Source organism: Larus michahellis, chromosome 3 (assembly GCF_964199755.1).
Source record: "Larus michahellis chromosome 3, bLarMic1.1, whole genome shotgun sequence".
Classification (NCBI taxonomy): domain Eukaryota; kingdom Metazoa; phylum Chordata; class Aves; order Charadriiformes; family Laridae; genus Larus; species Larus michahellis.
The window spans coordinates 92,121,506-92,139,226 of NC_133898.1; the positions used below are offsets into that span (position 1 = coordinate 92,121,506).

At 44.4% G+C, this 17,721-nt stretch overlaps 1 protein-coding gene across 2 annotated transcripts in view; it reads left to right on the top strand.

Annotated features, from left to right (window-relative positions):
* The window catches only part of CGA (glycoprotein hormones, alpha polypeptide), a 31,461-nt gene extending 21,266 nt beyond the window's left edge, over positions 1-10,195 (top strand). For both annotated transcript variants that reach the window (XM_074581210.1, XM_074581211.1), the window contains exons 3-5: positions 6,689-6,795; positions 7,737-7,921; positions 9,419-10,195. In XM_074581210.1, coding sequence (XP_074437311.1) covers positions 6,696-6,795; positions 7,737-7,921; positions 9,419-9,496 — 363 coding nt within the window. In that variant the 5' untranslated portion in view covers positions 6,689-6,695 and the 3' untranslated portion in view covers positions 9,497-10,195. The remainder of the gene's footprint in view (positions 1-6,688; positions 6,796-7,736; positions 7,922-9,418) is intronic.
* The last annotated feature ends 7,526 nt before the right edge of the window (positions 10,196-17,721 follow it).

The following is a 17,721-nucleotide window of genomic DNA, read 5'->3' on the forward strand; positions in this document are numbered from 1 at the left end:
GTTTATGCTGAAAACATCAGGTTATTTCATACAATCAGGTCTAAGGGTGCCTATCAAACAAAGCTTGCTGGCTTGTCTGATCTGGTGGAACTTGATGTGAATGTAAAGACATCCACAGAGTCCTACACGTACCTGAACAGAGAACCTGTTTGCAAATACTGATGATTGCCTGTCTTTATGATGGTAACTGATAATGTGTCAACTGATTTACAGAAAAAGACAAGATAGTAAATAGCGAGGTGAGACTTTTAACTGTTGGGGAAAGCTTAAAATTACCATCTTTCTAAAGAACCACTCAAATTCATGCATTATATAATACTCCAATAGTTTAAGAAAGGTAATAATTAATAGAACAAAGTGAAAGCTTGCTTTGATTTGATGGTGAGATGAAACGAGTAGTGTAGACACTAACTGGGTTAGCAGCGTAGGCACAGTCAAAAAATCAAGTACGACCATCAGGCACAATGGATGTTGCATCGGAAGAGTAGAGATCACATCTGTGTTTTATTGACAGGTATCTTTGGTGTTTTTAGTATGAGCCTGACAGTCTGATTCAATAGAAGAAGTGCAAAACTGCAATTTCAATTTGCCTTTTGGTTAATGTAATTTAAACAACTTCTCTCTGGGATTGCCTCAAACCCTTATAATGTACCAAATTGTAGCATTAGATGTTCTTAGTAAAATTAGGATGGAGAATGCCGCTGTGACTTCAGCAAAGAGCGTGAAAGCACGGAATAATTGATCAAGGGTCGTGATATTACTCCTGTGGCTGGCATCTTATTGGAGCTGTTGGAGCATCTAGGCTATCAAAAGGCTCAGGATGATGTGGAAATAGCCTTTTGGTCATTTAGTCATTTGGAAAAGCCTCTTTGTCTTCTGCTGGTGCATAAGCCCCTACAGCCAGCTCCCCACATTCTGGGGAATGTCCCTTTGGGTGGAGTGGGACTTGACATTAAACTGTGGGATTGTGTGCCAGTGCAGGCAAGTCTGCCAGCAATCACACCTCCTCCATGGGGCTGGAAAGAGCATATACAATAAATAACCTTAAAAAAAAACGTATTTACTGGAGGGAGAGATCCAGCCAATTTATTCAGCGCAACTCCATAGATGCGTCTGAGCTCAGATCAGTTCCCAAAATGTTTGGCAGGACCATAGGAGGCTATTGATCTAAACAGTGTGAAGGACCACCTTTCTCCTGCAGACACAGGTTACTCTTCTCAAGGGAACAGGGCGTAGAGAGCTGGCAGCTGCTTCTCAGAAACCTGAGAGGCACGTTCAACGTTCCCATGGGGCTACTGTGTTTACAGCATCCCCTTTCCTTTTCCACCTGTTGAGTAACATCAGAAGACTATTTCTTGTACTTGGATGGGTTTTTGGTAAAAGCCCAAGCAGAGATGAGTAACTACAGGTTTCATTCAGCCTGCATACATACATACATACATACATATATTGAACTGGCTTTTTGATACCTCTTCCAAATGCTTCTTTCCAGTGCTTCCACTGTTGCTGACAATTTTTTTTATTCCTGTTCATTATCAGCTGCTTTTAACTCCTTTATCCTCTGTTTTCTGCCGGCATGGACTGACTTGCTGGGCAGGTGGGAGGGAGGTGGCAAAGTTACCCAAGGCACCCAACCCTTGACACCCATTAATTGCAGCCTCATTGGCCTCTTTGTCATTCAGTTTAGCTGGGCTTAAGATCACTCTCTTACCTCTAATTTTTGCTCTCTTAATTAGAAGGAGGCTTATTTCCACTTTTGTGCCTTCATTTGTTGCATCAGAGAGCATTACATATCTGTCTTGCTCACAAACTTTGTTCCTTTCCACTTTACTAACCCCAGTCAGGCAGGGGCCATGTTCTTGTTGTCCTGCCTCTGGTCTGAGCCTCATCTGCCTGGGCATGATCTTTTTCTGATTGCTGCAAGGGTGGAGCTCTCTTTGATTTTGTTTCCTGGTTTCAGCGCTGCCTTGTAGGGCCTGTGCTCCACTGCCATCTGAACGGCTGCCTTTGATGACCGCGTTGTACGTCTGTTTAATCAATGAACCAAGACCTGATGACCTGTGCGTAGCAGCCTCACGTCCCTATATATCTCTGGGAATCTGTGCAGCGATGGAGCATCCCTCTGCTGATCAATATTCTCTTTGCACACATCCCAGTGCTTGATGTTCGCTCTCAGATAATGATGCCAGGCAAGTGGCTTCACTCGTTGGACCACCTCAGGTTTGCGTCTCCCTCCAGACGTGAGCAGGCATTATTTGAACGTTTGCATCATTGTGGCAGTCCTTGCGGCGATTCTGCTGTGGATGTGCAAAATCTGCAAAGAAATAAGTTTTCATTATGTGAAAGCTATCTTTGTTTAAATATACTTGATTTTCTACCATCTTTCCTGGTTAGGGTTGGCAGTGCCATCTCTGATCAGTATAGCATGCTTAAATAACCTCTACATCAAATCTCAATTTCTTTGTTGCTGGCATTATTGTCCTTCTCACTGCCACCTCATTTTTAGAAATATTTGGGGCCACAATTTGATCTCTCCCCGAAGAATATTTATCACAGAGTAGCAGCATTGACTGGTGTATTTGGAAGAAGAGAAGCCTTAAGTAGTTAAGGATTAAATGCCTTTTTTTTTTTATTCTTCTTGCTTGCTAAGCACAGTTGCTTTCAGCATCTAAACTGTATATGTCAGTGTTGTCAGCTTGGGGCCTTATCCCGCACATCAGTCATTAGCACATCATGCTTTTGTGTGACACTTTCAGTCTTTTAAAGTCAAGGGATCAGGTCATCTATAAAGGCACAGTAGAAACTGTTCGAAAGATCCAGTTGCAAGGGTCTGGGGATGCCCATGTCGTCAGCACTGCAGTCCAGGCACAGCCCAAACAAGTTGTGGGTTAGCTCTAGGCACGACCTTGGCGGGGGGTGGGGTGTGACTGCAGAGGCGGAGAGATCTGCATGATCAGATGACGTTTCTGAAAAGGCAGGTAAATAGTTTGGAGATTAGGAGCTGGTGGCTTGGGATGCCGCCCTGGGGCACTTGGCTGAAGCCGGTCAGGAGCAGCTGGGGCCAGTGAGGGAGGTGCTGCTGCACAGCCACAGCCGAACACCCTCTCTTCAGGCTGAAGTTGCACCAGGGGAGGTTTAGACTGGATATTAGGAAAAATTTTTACACTGAAAGGGTTACTAAGCATTGGAACAGGCTGCCCAGGGAAGTGGTTGAGTCACCATCCCTGGAGGTATTTAAAAGACAGGTAGACATGATGCTTAGAGACATGGTTTAGTGGTGGTTTTGTCAGAGTTAGGTTGATGGTTGGACTCGATGATCTGAAAGGTCCCTTCCAACCTAGGCAATTCTATGATTCTAAGGTGAGCCATGCTCAGCCCAGAATCCCTCACAGGATAATCTGCAAGGGCAGGGAAAGTCCCCCTGCTGAACTGTGCTCCGTCTCTCAGCAATAAAAAGACTTTGAAACTCAGTCCTCCAAAGCACGGCTGTCCCGGCCAGCTGGGCTGAGCAAAAGAGTGCTGCTGCCTCTGTCACCTGCGCAGGCTGCCCCGGTTCGGGAATTTAATACTTCAGCATCCTTTATATGGCTCTTTTCTCCCTGGACCCAGTTACTTCAACGTGAGATATAGGTAATTCTTGCTCATTTCTAAAGGAAGGGCTCAGGTCTATGCTCTGGAAGAACAGAATTTTTAAAGGGGAAATTCTGTTTTCTGAGTGAGAGACTGGGCCAAAATTATCTTTGACTGAGCACAATGAAGTTGTCGGTTCAACATGGAGGTTTGGCGCTTGAGAAGGAAGGTTACAGACTTCATGCCTAAAATACTACTTTTTAATACTGACGAGCAGAAGTGAGGTTCATTATTTTGTTTCATGTGTTCATAGCTCAGATGAATCCAAGATTTTTAAAAGTACCGTTAGTTGACCAGGTGTTTATAACATGAAGATCTGAAACAGCATCTTTAGCCTAACTCAGATTCTGCCTGACTTTCCAGCGAGGAAGGTCCTCCTAGGCCATGCCACAGGCACATGGGAGCTCTCTGGCTCGAAAGAAACACCAGTTTCTTATGACGAGATTATGACCAGTTTTTTGTCTCTCACCAGGCTGGTACAAAATGCTTCAGAATAATTTTTAAGGTTCTGTGGTAATTACCAAAAATCATCCTGCTGATCTGCATGTAGCCCTTACTTAGTACGTCTGATGTTTGGATACGGAGAGAACTGAAGTTTCATGTGTCTGTCCAGCACCACCCCCACCCCCTGGAATCTTACGGTGAATATGAATGAAAAAAAGTAAATTAGTTTTTTTTTAAAAATCAAGCAGAGAATTTGGGATGATATTCGTACAGTTGCAAGAAATATTCTGCATCTTTAATGTTATGGTTCCCTCAGTTATTCATATCAGTGATATGCATTACCCTGTGGTATAGATTTGATCTGGATCAAATATAACCACACAACTGCATTTCTGTTGAATTACACATGTGATATGCTATTTACAGCTGCTTCGTCTTGTGCGCTAGCTGTAGAAGGTCAGATACGCAGTGCCACATGTAGCCTTCTTGCACAAAATTAATCTGTTAAAAAGATTTTTAAAAGTTCGAGCTGACCAGGGTTGGTTTCTGCCAAACCAGCTTTGTGTTACTCACAACCCAAAAGCCAAGTTGCTGCATCAGTAAAATGAAGCCTAAAAGATATCTCGGTCCAGAAGGCTGTAGCGATGCTGAACTCCCTGGGACTCCCCTGGCCCTCTGTTGGCCCTGGCTGGATGCCAGATGCCCACCAAAGCCACTGTGTCACTGCCCTCCTCAGCGGGACGGGAGAGAAAATATAACGAAAGGCTCATGGGTCAAGACAAGGACAGGGAGATCACTCAGCAACTACTGTCACAGGCAAAACAGACTCGGTTTGGGGAAATGAGTTCAATTTATTACCAATCAAATCAGAGTAGGATAATGTGAAATAAAACCAAATCTTAAAAACACCTTGCCCCCACCCCTCCCTCCTTCCCAGGCTTAACTTTGCTCCCGATTTCTCTACCTCCTCCCCAACCAGCAGCTCAGTGGGACGGGAATGGGGGTTGCGGTCAGTTCATCACATGTTGTCTCTGCAGCTCCTTCCTCCTCAGCAGAAGGACTCTCACACTCTTCCCCTGCTTTGGTGTGGGGTCACTCCCACAGGAGACAGTTCTCCATGAACTTCAATATGAATCCTTCCCACAGGCTGCAGTTCTTCACAAACTGCTCCAGCATGGGTCCCCCACAGAGTCACAAGGTCCTGCCAGCAAACCTGCTCCAGTGTGGACTTCTCTCTCTCCATGGGTCCGCGGGTCCTGCCAGGAACCTGCTCCAGCATGGGCTTCCCATGGGGTCACAGCCTCCTTCGGGCATCCACCTGCTCCAGCATGGTGTCCTCCTTGGGCTGCAGGTGGTATCTGCTCCACTATGGACCACCATGGGCTGCAGGGGGTAGCCTGCCTCACCATGGTCTTCAGCATGGGCTGCAGGGGAATCTCTGCTCTGGCACCTGGAGCACCTCCTTATCCCCCTACTTCACTGACCTTGATGTCTGCAGAGTTGTTTCACATATTCTGACTCCTCTCTCCATTGTGCAGGGTTTTTTTTTCCTCCTTCTTAAATATGTTATCAAAGAGGTGCTACCACCGTCCCTGATGGGCTTGGCCTTGGCCAGCGGTGGGTCTGTCTTGTACCTGCCGGCATTGGCTCTACCGGACATGGGGGAGCTTCTAGCGGCTTCTCGCAGAAGCCACCCCTGTAGACCCCCCCCCACTACTGAAACCTTGCTATGCAAACCTAATACACCTTGCATGATGCAGGTGGCCCTGGGGCTGTTTCAGACCCTCCTGAGCTCTCTCTTGGCGCCATGTCTCCTCGGGCGCTCTGCAGCACAGTATGTGGTGCCTCTCTAAATATATAGATCAGAAGAGCTTTCTCCCACTGAGGGACAGGACTGAAAATCGGTTAATGGGGACTTTGGCATTAGAGAAGTCATAGAATCATACAATCATTTAGGTTAGAAAAGACCTTTAAGATCATCGTGTTCAACTGTAAACCTAACGCTGCCAAGTCCAGCACTAAATTATGTCCCTAAGCGAGCCTTTTAAATACTTCCAGGGTTGATTACTCAACCACTTCCCTGGGCAGCCTGTTCCAATGCTTGATAACCCTTTCAGTGAAGAAATTTTTCCTAATATCCAATCTAAACCTCCCCTGGCACAAGTTGAGGCCATTTCAGTGTGTGGACAAATAATCTGACTCTTGATTCAGGAAATTATGTCCTGATGTGAAATTATTTTCCCTGAATTTAGTCTTTCCATGTCCCGGATCTGCAGATTCTTTCATTTTCTCCATAAGCATTTGTTGGCTTTATCCAGTCTACCATAAATATTAGACAGTTATGATGTTTGAAGTTTATGTGCTGTGGTTTATGTTAATGTTCAGGAAAAAAAAAGTTAAGGCCAGAAAGAAAGGCACATTTTTGTTATTGTGATGAAGTCAGTTTTCTGAGCCTATAAAATGCACATCAGTACACTGCATTTTCAGTTTCCGATCCCAGTTCTAAATTGCCTCTGTTACTCGCACTGAATACTCTATCAGTGTGTAGCCTAGATACTGGTACTGTAACCAGTGCGAAACAGTCCTTTAAAAATGTGTATATTTGTATTTTCAGATAGATCATGGATTGCTACAGGAAGTATGCAGCTGTCACTTTGACCATTTTGTCTGTATTTCTGCATCTTCTTCATGCTTTCCCAGATGGAGAGTTTCTCATGCAGGGTAAGCTGCTTTCAGCGTTCAGAAATAGGGCAATTGTTCGTAAAGAGTATTAAACTTTCACATGTTTTATAAATGTGGTCATATATCTTATCATTCATTTGCATTTATTGACACTGAGATATGAAGGTGTAATAAATCAAGATAATTTTGCTATGAGTATACTTCCTATTTCTTCTCTAAACTTGCTTTCTCCAGGTTAAGAGTCCCCCAGATGACCGTGACCTCATGCTGACGTGGGTGATCTTAATCCTTGAAACATTATCAAAAAACCCATTTTGATTTCTTGTACTCATGAGATCCAAATGGCAACGTAACATCAGGAACCATAGCTTCTTTTCGTTATATGCAGAATATTATTCCTCCGTAGATCCCAGAATATGGGATGTTGTTGGTGTAGCATTCTACAAAAGAGGCATATTAGGAAGATTTTAGGGGCCTTTTGGAGGTTGTTTTTGTTTTGTTTTTTTTTTTATTCAGCCTCAAACTGAATATAGAAAAATGTGAGCTACAAAAATCTCAAAACTCTTGATAACGGAGTCTTGCATCAGAACAGACAATGTCTAAGAAGCACTACAAATCCTGATGGTGCTATTTAACTACCTGTAGGTATTAGGAAGCTTTCTAGGGACAGCTAGTGTAGTAGACATACAAAAACCCCTCCACAACTGTCAACAAAATTAAGTTGGAAAACGAGACAAGACACAATAATGTTTGTGCATTACCTAGAAAGCAACACTCTAGTTTTACAGCCGGTGAGTGTTGCAGGGTTGAAGGACCCGAAAGAGAGGAGCTTTGGTGTCTGTGTTTTTCTGTTCTGCAGATGTCAAGCAGGAGAATGCGGTTGGTGCTTCCTCTCACCCCCTGCACTTTCCCTTTCTTTTTGGAAATGAGAATACAGATGGAGACCAAGTAAAAGTCTCTTCCTTATATTTCTGTGGCAGGTTGTCCAGAGTGCAAGCTAGGGGAGAACAGATTCTTTTCCAAGCCAGGAGCACCCATTTACCAGTGCACTGGGTGCTGTTTCTCCCGAGCCTATCCCACTCCGATGAGGTCCAAGAAGACCATGCTCGTTCCAAAGAACATTACATCAGAAGCAACGTGCTGCGTAGCAAAGGCTTTTACCAAGGTGAGGGCATGAATGAGACCTATTTAAGCTTCTTTTAGGATGCAATGTTTAGCTGAACCAGTGCATATAAGAGAATATGTTTTTGCTGGAGGATATTGGCGAGCTATTTGAGGGAGACATCCTTGGCATTTATATCCTTTGCGTTTGGGTTCTTGTTTTTCTAAAGAGGAAATTAAAGTGTCAGCCAGTACTGAGTCTGATATTCAGTCGGGATGTGGACATTGATACAGTGTCACTGACTTCAGTGAAACTGCTTTGACTCGTGACACCTGAAGTTCTGGTGGTGGACTTCTTGTCTCCTTTTTTTTAACTCTCCTGCATGTGTACCCTCCCCTTAAATGCTGTGCAGTGTGCACTTGATTTTAATTAGTCATTTTTCTTGCATTTTTCTTGCATCTTTCTTGCATAGACAGGAGTTCTCTGGGAAGGTGGCTGGTCAATACTATCAATTATGTGTATGGGAATGAGGGACCAAAACCATCTGTGCTCGTTAGATTAATTGAGGTTGTGTTTACTTTTAATAGTATAACCAAGAGGGAACTGTAAATGTGTGCAACTACTTTGAGCATTTAGCACTCTCATCTGGAAGGTTATCTTAAAGAGAGTGTCTGCTAAAGCTAATTATTTTGGGAGTGATTCAGCTCCAGGTGAAGAAACCTTAAATTTGATTTAAGAAATGGTGAGCTAGTTGAAACAAGCTAAAGTGTCTATCCTGTGGTGATCTGAATCAGGCTTGTTGAGTGTGTTGACTGGAGGCTCAGTTCAGTTACCCACTCACAGATTTGGTGTCATTTGAGATACCCTGAGGTACTCAAGACATCTGCATATGGCTGGTAGACAGGATACATAAAAGACCTTCTGGAGTGACAGCTGGAGGCTTGGTGGGATCCCCTCTGACATCTCAACCAGCATTCGACAGCTCTGTGTGCACTGCTGAACAGAGCGGTGGGTCTCCACTGGCTGTGAGGAGAACCCAGATACCCAACTTACCTATAGACACCTACAGCTGAACCCGTCCTGGCTCTTCATCTGAGTAGAGCATAGATCTTTTTGTAGGCCACCAACATTATGCTTGCCCTTAGGCAGCAACTAGAATTTGTTTGAGATTTAAAATAAAGATGACTCATTATGTTTGCAGCCTCCATTTTTGTAATCCCCATGTGAAACATTTTAAGGACATTTCTTGATTTTTCATGGATTGGTTACTTGACACTTTTTGAAAATCAGACTTAAGGAAGTGCCAAATAAAGGACACGAAACTATGTCACTATGCATGTCACTGTTGAAAACCTTCTCTTTATGGCTCTGAAAGCCACTGATGATGCGGCTTCACAGGTTGGTGTTGAGAGGCTGTTCTGGTGCACATACCCCAAGGAGCCTGTATACGTTGTGGTTAAAAAAAGGGCTTCAGGTGTCTTTTACTTGAGAATGCTGGTTTTACTGTGTAGCTAATCCTAATTATTTGTTACATGTGTGTGTTTTCTTTTTTTTTCCAAGATTACCCTTAAGGACAATGTGAAGATAGAGAACCATACAGATTGTCACTGCAGTACCTGCTACTATCATAAATCCTAAAGCCCGTCCCTTTGTTATTGACCAAGGACAACGGTGAATGGAATATTTGTTTTTCAGCTTTTGTTGCACCACTATGTAAAATTTTATGTTTTCTGGTCAAGACAATGGGTAGACCTTTGAATAAGATGGATGGCTGTTTTATTTCCTCTTTGCTTCTTCATGCATTTAAGTAAGTTTAATTATTTCCATTAGGGATAAAATACAGCACTTGCATGAAAACCGAAGGCTTGATCTATTTTTAAAATAAACTGTCAGTTAAATCATCAATGTTTCTTGAGGAAAAATGATGATTTAATAGCTTAAACCAAAAAATGATTCTGCTGCAGTTAATTTCAAGATTTCTTTTTTTTTTTTTTTTGTGGGAGAGGGAGGGAAGGAGGAAGGGAGGGAAGGGAAAGTGGACAGAAAAAGAATCCATAATTTCCCTTTATTCATTTAGTGATTAGATTTTTTTGAAGGCTCAACATTTTGTTTCTCCTGTTTCTCTTCCGTTTTTTCTTTACCTTGTGAGCAGAAAGTTTAACAGTATATCACCTATGTGTGGCACTCTGTCTTTCTGTGTCATCTTTTATTTTTCTTTGAACTTAATCTCCTCCCATGTAGACAGATAAATGGATGCACAACCAGACGTTATAAAGAATTGTACGGTTTCATGTAGCAATCGTGTAATAGAAGGGTGGTACAACAGTGTTAGCTGTTTAAGGTATGCCTGAGCAGCATGGTATAGGGCTTTAGTAATTCCCAAATGCAGTGTTCTGGACTCAGATATACAAATGGGAAAGGTAAGAAATATGTTAGGTGAAAAGAGGACTACAGAATATGTATTCGGAAATACATGACCGTAAAACTGTAAACCGGGATTTTAGACATAGCACTTGTTCAGTTGTAGTGAGTTGGATCGGGGTCTCTGGAGTAACTGCTTGCAGGTCTGGAGCCTGCCCATGGGAACTGAAGGGCATGAATTCCCCTGCACTTCACCCTAATATCTGGGATGAGGACATCAGCCCAGATGTATGGTCGCTGGCTGCAAGGGTTTAAATGTTCTGTCTCAAAAAGCCTCCGATACATTTGTGGGGGATTTCCCTGCAGCAGATGCTGTGAAGGTAGCAGTGAGAGCTTTTAATGGGGACAGGGAAGGTTACCTGGGGTCAGCCTGTGAGGGTGGCTGGTCTGTCCTGGGGCATGGCCATGGCTGATGTCTGCTGCAGTGCCCATTGACTGAAATAGTTTGGACAGGCCTCCAGGGCTAAGCTGTGAAGGGGCACTTGAGCAGCCCAAGACCAGCAGGATCTAATGATGGTTTAAATCCACTATTCATCCACCCTTCTGTCTATTGGAGTGCAAATCCAGTGCTGTCTTCTAAGAATACAATCATGAGGCTTTGTGGAGAAGAAAAGACTTCTCCTAGATAGGGGAGATGAGGTTCTTAAGAGAAGCATTATTCAGGATATGTCCAGTAAATCTTATTAGCCTGATCTCCATGCCTTAACCCCCTGACTCAGTCTCACCCCCGGGAACCACTGATCTGGTCAAGTCCCACGTCTTAGTGCAGAATCAGCTGCACCGTGCCATTCCTGGGAGATGTTTTGCCTGACTTGCTCTTGAAAAAAACCTCCAGGGGTTATTCCAGAATCTTCCAAGGAGACTGATCTTGCTGCTTCACTATTCTTACTATGCTGGAAAAATTCAATCGTCTGGAAAGTTTTTCCCTGGTATTTTGTCTATGTCTCATTTGCTTTGACATTACTTTTTGTCAAAACATATGGAGCATCTCTCTTATGAGGAAAGGCTGAGACCTGGGTCTGTTTAGCCTGGAGAAGAGAAGACTGAGAGGGGATCTCATCAATGCTTATAGATATCTAAAGGGTGGGTGTCAAGAGGATGGGGCCAGACTCTTTTCAGTGGTGCCCAGCGAGACGACAAGGGACAACGGGCACAAACTGGAACACAGGAAATTCTGTCTAAACATGAGGAAAAACTTTACTTTGAGGGTGCCAGAGCACCGGAACAGGCTGCCCAGAGAGGATATGGAGTCTCCTTCTCTAGAGATACTCCAAACCCGCCTGGATGTGATCCTGTCCAGCCTCCTCTAGGTGAACCTGCTTTGGGAGGAGGTTGGACTAGATGATCTCTGAAGGTCCCTTCCAACCCCTGGCATTCTGTGATTCTGTGAAAGGGGAGGTAGTCCTGTAGGGTGGTCTTTAGGATGAGTTTAATAACATCAGCAGCACAGGTTTTCACAGTGAGAAGTCTAATTTCTCATTCCGGATGATCACTCAAGACATTATGGGAATACACATCAGGCAGCTGCTGTAGCTGACTCACAATTCCAAGCTGTTGTACAATTTTATTAAACATGATTGATGCGGGTACTTTTGCAGGAGAGCCAGGTCCTGCCTGGGATTTCTGGGCAATGAGAGAGGAGTAATATGAAGCTGCAAGCTGATTACCTTTGGGAATGGTATTGCATTTTCTCATAACTTGGACAGGACTGAAAGGGAGAGCAGAGAAGCACGTTCTCTGAAGTTCACTTGCAGGGCAGATGTGCCTTTTCACCCTGCCAAAATTCTTGGATGACCTCTTACTCAAGTGAGCTCCTCTGTCAGTATCAAGTGCTTGCTTGTCTATCTGTGCCTGTGCTGCTCACAATAGCAGATTGGTGACACGACAAAATTCTGTTTGCATCTTCTGAATCAACTTCTGTTGTAAAACCATAGAAATATTGAAAACCAGTAACCGACTAGAGTGAAACCCGTGCCGTAAAGAAGACATGGGATGCTGTAGCCCTGTGTCCTTCTAGGATGCCTGGTCTCATTTTTGTTCTCAGCGCCTTTTCCTTCTCGCTTGTACAAAGCCGTTTAGTCATGAACTTCTCAACTCATGGATCCCTCTCCCCACCTAAGGCGACCTCAGGCATCAGGAGCTCGCAAAGTGTGTACTGGGGGGGGGACGTGGAATGCGGGAGCATCCTCCTCATTATCTGTCTCCCACTCTTCGGTTCGAAAGAAACAACTCATCCCAAGGAAAGTGGTAAAATAAACACGCAGATACACAAACCTAACAGCGGGCGATAAGGACAAGACAATAAGGGAGACCAGACCTCTTCAAGCCCCTGATGGCTGGGCCGTTGGCGCTGGCGGGGGGGGGCGCAGCCAGAGCTCTAACCGGAGGGACGGGGCGCTGCGGCTGCCCTCGGGGCGGCGGGCTGGTGGGGGGGGCAAGACGGGGGGGCTGTGCGAAACTTCCAACGGGGTTATCAGAAGAGGGTTGGGGGACTCTGCAAAACTTGTTGTGGGGTGTTTAGAGGAAGGGCCAAAGGTGGAGGAAGGTGGTGGTGGTGGGGATTGGGGAGGAGGAAGCGTTGGAAAACAGAGAGGGGTATTAAAGGGGCCGGTCATGTGTGCGAGCTGCCAGTCAATACGCTTGTCTGACTGAGCCCTTTGCTTGGTCATTGCAGTCTGTCCTATCTTCTTATTAAATCCTTTACTTAACATTTTTTTTTTTCTTTTTTTCTTTCCCCCTGTGCAATCTCACTTTCCATCCTATGTGCGAGTGCTGCAAGGCCTAAGCGGTAACAGCTGCAGAAGGGACCCCAGGCAACTAGAGAGACCAATGTACAGGGGAGGTGTGGGTGGTCCCAACTGGAGGGACCGGGAGCCATAAGGCTTGTGGGTCTAGGTGTCAGCCATTGGAGGGACCAGGGTGTATGTTTGTGTGGGAGAGGTATGAATAGCAGCACCGTAAATACCTAAGTGTGTTTATTTTTCCCCCAGTGAATTTAATCCTGTGTGCACGTATATGTGTAATTTTCTAGCAAACTTCAAGCTCGATTAGCTGGTGAGCAGGAGGAAGCCTGCATCTGGAAGGACTCGAGGTCGGAGCCTGTGCTGGGTAAGGGGACCCAGGGTCTGGGCATGGGTGGACTGAGCATTTTTGTTAATATTCAAGTGATCTGTGATTGTGGGGGTGCTTGTGAGACGAGTGTGTAGTGCACGCCTCTGCTTACTGGCAAACCTCAAGCTGAACTGGCTGGCAAGTGGGAGGAGACCTGCTTACCGAGTAAGGGAGCCCGGGCATGGGTAATAGAGGGGTTTATAGGCTGGGCTGATATTCGAGGACCTGTGAATGTCACTGTACTTGTGAATCTAGAATATGAGGGTACATATGTTTTCATAGAGGACTTTCCTGATCAGCCAGAGAGGAGGAACAGGACTGGGCTTGCTTACATTTAAGTGAGGGTTGTTGGTTTTTATATGGGCGCACCTAAAGGCAGTGGTCCATCAGGTAGCCTGTGCGTCCGGCTGCCTTGTGCCCTCTGTGTGTATGCGTGTGTGTGTGTGTGTGCGCGCGCGCCTGTCTGATGCTCAGCTTTGCTGCTGACTTAACCTGCACGAAAGGACAGTGTCCCTCGGGATGGAGAGACCTCCTGAGTCCCTGCCTGTCCCCAGCTGGGCTGCAGCAGGCAGCAAGGAGGAATCCCTGGGTCCCGGAGTCCACGGGGTTCAGCAGCCAACCTTTACATCCTTAACGTATATTATACAAATACTTTGGGTTTTTTACATTGTAGCTGTTAGAATCAGGTGAAATTTAATTGTTCATAGGTGAAGGTGAGTGCAAAAGCAAGGCCATAGTCAGAAGAGTGATGGTGGTAGGTCAGTGAGCCCATACACATTGGGGCCAGGAAAAACAATGCTACGTGTTGTTAGGAAGCTAATACTGTTGACCATAATAGAAAAGAAATAGGATATGAAAGAGAAATGCTGGAATACAATCTAGATTTATATCTGTAGGGATTGAATAACAGATTTCCAGTAGGAATGGAAAACGGGAAGAAAAGTACAATATAGTTACATTACATTAGAAAACGGCTGAGATAGAGGCTAGATCAATCATATATATTAGAGAGGGCACGGAAAGACAATGTCACAAAATCAGAAGAGAGTCTAATCTCTTGTTTACAGAGATAGCCAATGTGCATCTTCTGTATTTTAGGAACAGAGTATCTGTGCATGGAGTTTAAATGAAGTCCTTGTCAGTGTGGTTTGTAAGTAGTAATAAATCAGACAGGCTGATGCTGCGGATTAAAAATGCTGAAGATCAAGCAAGCTGAAGATAAAAATGATATGTTTTTACTGTCACAGTGACCTATATAAACCTACATCGCCATAGTCCTAATAACGAATTCATTCTGTGAGTAGAGGGACTAATGGACCTTGATTTCCTGACGATCTGTGCCCTGCCCCACTGAAGGCCTGTTTTGCCATGACCTTGGCAACCCCCTCTCCCTCCTCCCTGGACATCCCCATGGGGTGCCCTCTCGAGCTGCTGCAGAGCCACGAGCCAGAGCCAGGGCTGTGCCACTGTTTGTCCGTCCAGTGTGTTTTCTTTGGGGTGCTACTGACTTCTTTTCAATCAGACCCCAATTTTTATATCTTGCCATTATCAGGTGTTGATTTTCACAAAGCTGGTAAGACCTTCCAAGGGCTGAGGTCATTACCCATCACCTGAAAAAAGAAACCGAAAGAAAGCAAAGGGTTAAACAGTTGCTGAGGAGCGGCTGTCAGACAGCTGTGTGGACAGACAGCCTGAATGCCTCGCTGCTGCAAGATGCCAGGCTAAAAATCCTTCCGATGATTCAGAGGTATTGCGATTTCCAGTCCACAGCTGGTAAGCGCAGGAAGGGTGTCTTCTCGGCAGAAAGATAAAGCTCTTGAGCTGTAGGGATTTTAATGAACTGAAATTTCAGACCAGACTTCTTATTCTGAGCAAGCCTGAGAAGCTGCAAGTGAGCAGTAGCCTTCCTTTTCTCTCCCTGTCAGCCTGCCTAAACAATGATTCTAAATAGTGGTGAGGGGAAAAGAGATTATCCCAGGACTTGTGTTGGATAAGTACAAGCTATATGTCTCCCCTCCACAGCTGAGTGAAAGCTCCTTACTAACTTGGAAGTCACCTAAATATATTTATATATAGCAGGAGCCTCTTGCAGTGGAGAGAAGGCTGTTTGGCTGTGTCAGAGAGGATTGCCATGAAAAAAGAGGGATTTGAAGATGACAACAGGAAACATGTAAACACATTTGGTGGTGGAATAAAACTAACAATTAATCACTTCGTTAGTGTCTGGAGGATTTCCCCATTTAAGGGTTTTCCCTGTTGCTCCGCAGTTTCCCATGTCTCTGGGATATGTTAACCCAGCGCTTGGCCCGCAGTCAGGGTGGAGTAAGATGCCACCTCATTATATGCACACGTGTAAGCAGTAAATCTAACAGTTACTGTCCTGCCAAACCATTCTGGGTGTTGAAGTATGAGAGAAACCAGTATTCTTTCTGAGGGAAACAAAAAACCCAGCAAACTTGCTTTGGGAGAGGATTTAATCTCAGTGTAATTTCTTGGTATTTTTTTATTATATTTATTTGATAGTTTGTTGTAAAAAACATCTGTCTCTCTCCATGGTTTGGATGGTCTAAAAGCATAAGAAATACCTTTCTGGTCAAAGCAATCATCCTTCTAGCCCAAGTACTCTGTTTCTGACTCTGGCAATGTCAGATGCTGTTTAGGACAGCACATGAGTTTGGCCACTTCTTGCAGTCAGTTCCCCTTCTGCCACCTCCAGTATCCACATTTGTTTACCTGGGGGGTGTTAGAGGGTACTTCTCTGCCGTGTTCTTTTTGTACCTACCCATGCACTTTTTTTCTGTGAATTTATCTAGCCCGGTTTGAACCTGATGATATTATCTACCTCCATAAACTTCTGTCACAGTAAGTTAGAGAAGTATAAAAAATACTTACTTTAATCAGTTTTAAAGTAGTTTCCTAGATATTGCCTTCATTTTTTTGCAGTATTTAACTGTTCCTCTTCTTAGTGTTTTCCTCTCCATCACACAGAGCCCAGCATTTTTAGGTTTTCGTTTGGCAGGCAGCTGCTTGATCATTTTTGTTGTTTTCCTCTGTACCTGCTCTGACCCTACTGCATCCTTCCTGAGATGCAGACAGCAGACCACGAACTGTACGCAAGTGTGGTTACACCAAAGTCATATGTAGCAGCAAGATGATGTCCTCTGTCGTGTTCTCAGTATGCTTTTTCATGATACCGTTTTGTCTTTTATTGGTGGCCAGAGAATTGTCAATGATGACTCCTAAGATCTTTTTTTCTGACACGCTCACTGCCGGTTCTGTATTCAGTATCACATAGGTGCAGTTTGGCTTATTTTTTCCCTAGATGTATTACCTTACATTTATCTGCTCTGAAGCTTATCTGACACCTGTTTGTCCGTTTAGTTTTGTGTGGTCTTTCTGGGGTCCCTCACCATCAGCATAAGATTTGGTGGTCTGAAAGAGTTTGTTTGGTACAATCTGTGAATCTGGAAATTTCACTGTGGATTTCCTTTGCGATATCTCTGATGAATATGTTGAATAAAACTGGTTCCAGTATTTTTCCTCGAAAGTAAAATGCCCGATTAATCCTTACCCTTTGTTTCCTATCCTTTTGCCAGCTTTTATTTTGTACGGAAAACCTTTCATCCAACCCTGTGGCCACTTAAATGTCTTTAAAAACACTCTTTTGGCATTATTTGGGCATGTCTCCATTTTTTTGTGGTGTTATAGTTGTAAAACACTCCAAATATTAGTATCCAGCTCAAGCTGTCTCAAGCTGCTGCTTGACAGAGATTGAACGGCCGCCCGGTGGCTGCTGAGATTGTCTTTACCCTGCAGCGGGGTTTGGACAGCTGAGTCAGTTTTCCTTTCTTGAAAATTTCATAAGGATATTTTCTTTTGGACCAAGCCTAGCTATAGTTAGGCTCAGAGAAAGCAAGGTTTGAGTTTCCTGGCTGCATCGGGACTTCCTACACCTCCTCATGGAGAGAGCCCAGAGAAGAGTCAGTCCAGAAATAAAACCATCACTCTGACCACAGCTCCTGTCCCTGATCCTCCTCCTTCCAGAAATTATTATAGTAAGTCACTGCTAGCCTATATCAACACAATAACTTTCACCACACAGTCACAGCTGAACTTACCAGTGTTTAAACAGAATGAGCCAACATGCTCTTTTTCTCTCTTTTTTTTCTTTCCATTTTCTTCCCCCTCATCATTCTCTGTCCATCTTCTCCATAGCGATACTTGAGTGAGTGCAGAGGCCCATCAGCTTTCATCCTCAGCAGACAGTGTTAGAGGATGTTATTCCTTGTTCTCACTCCTTCACATGAGTGTACACTCATTAATTTCCCAAG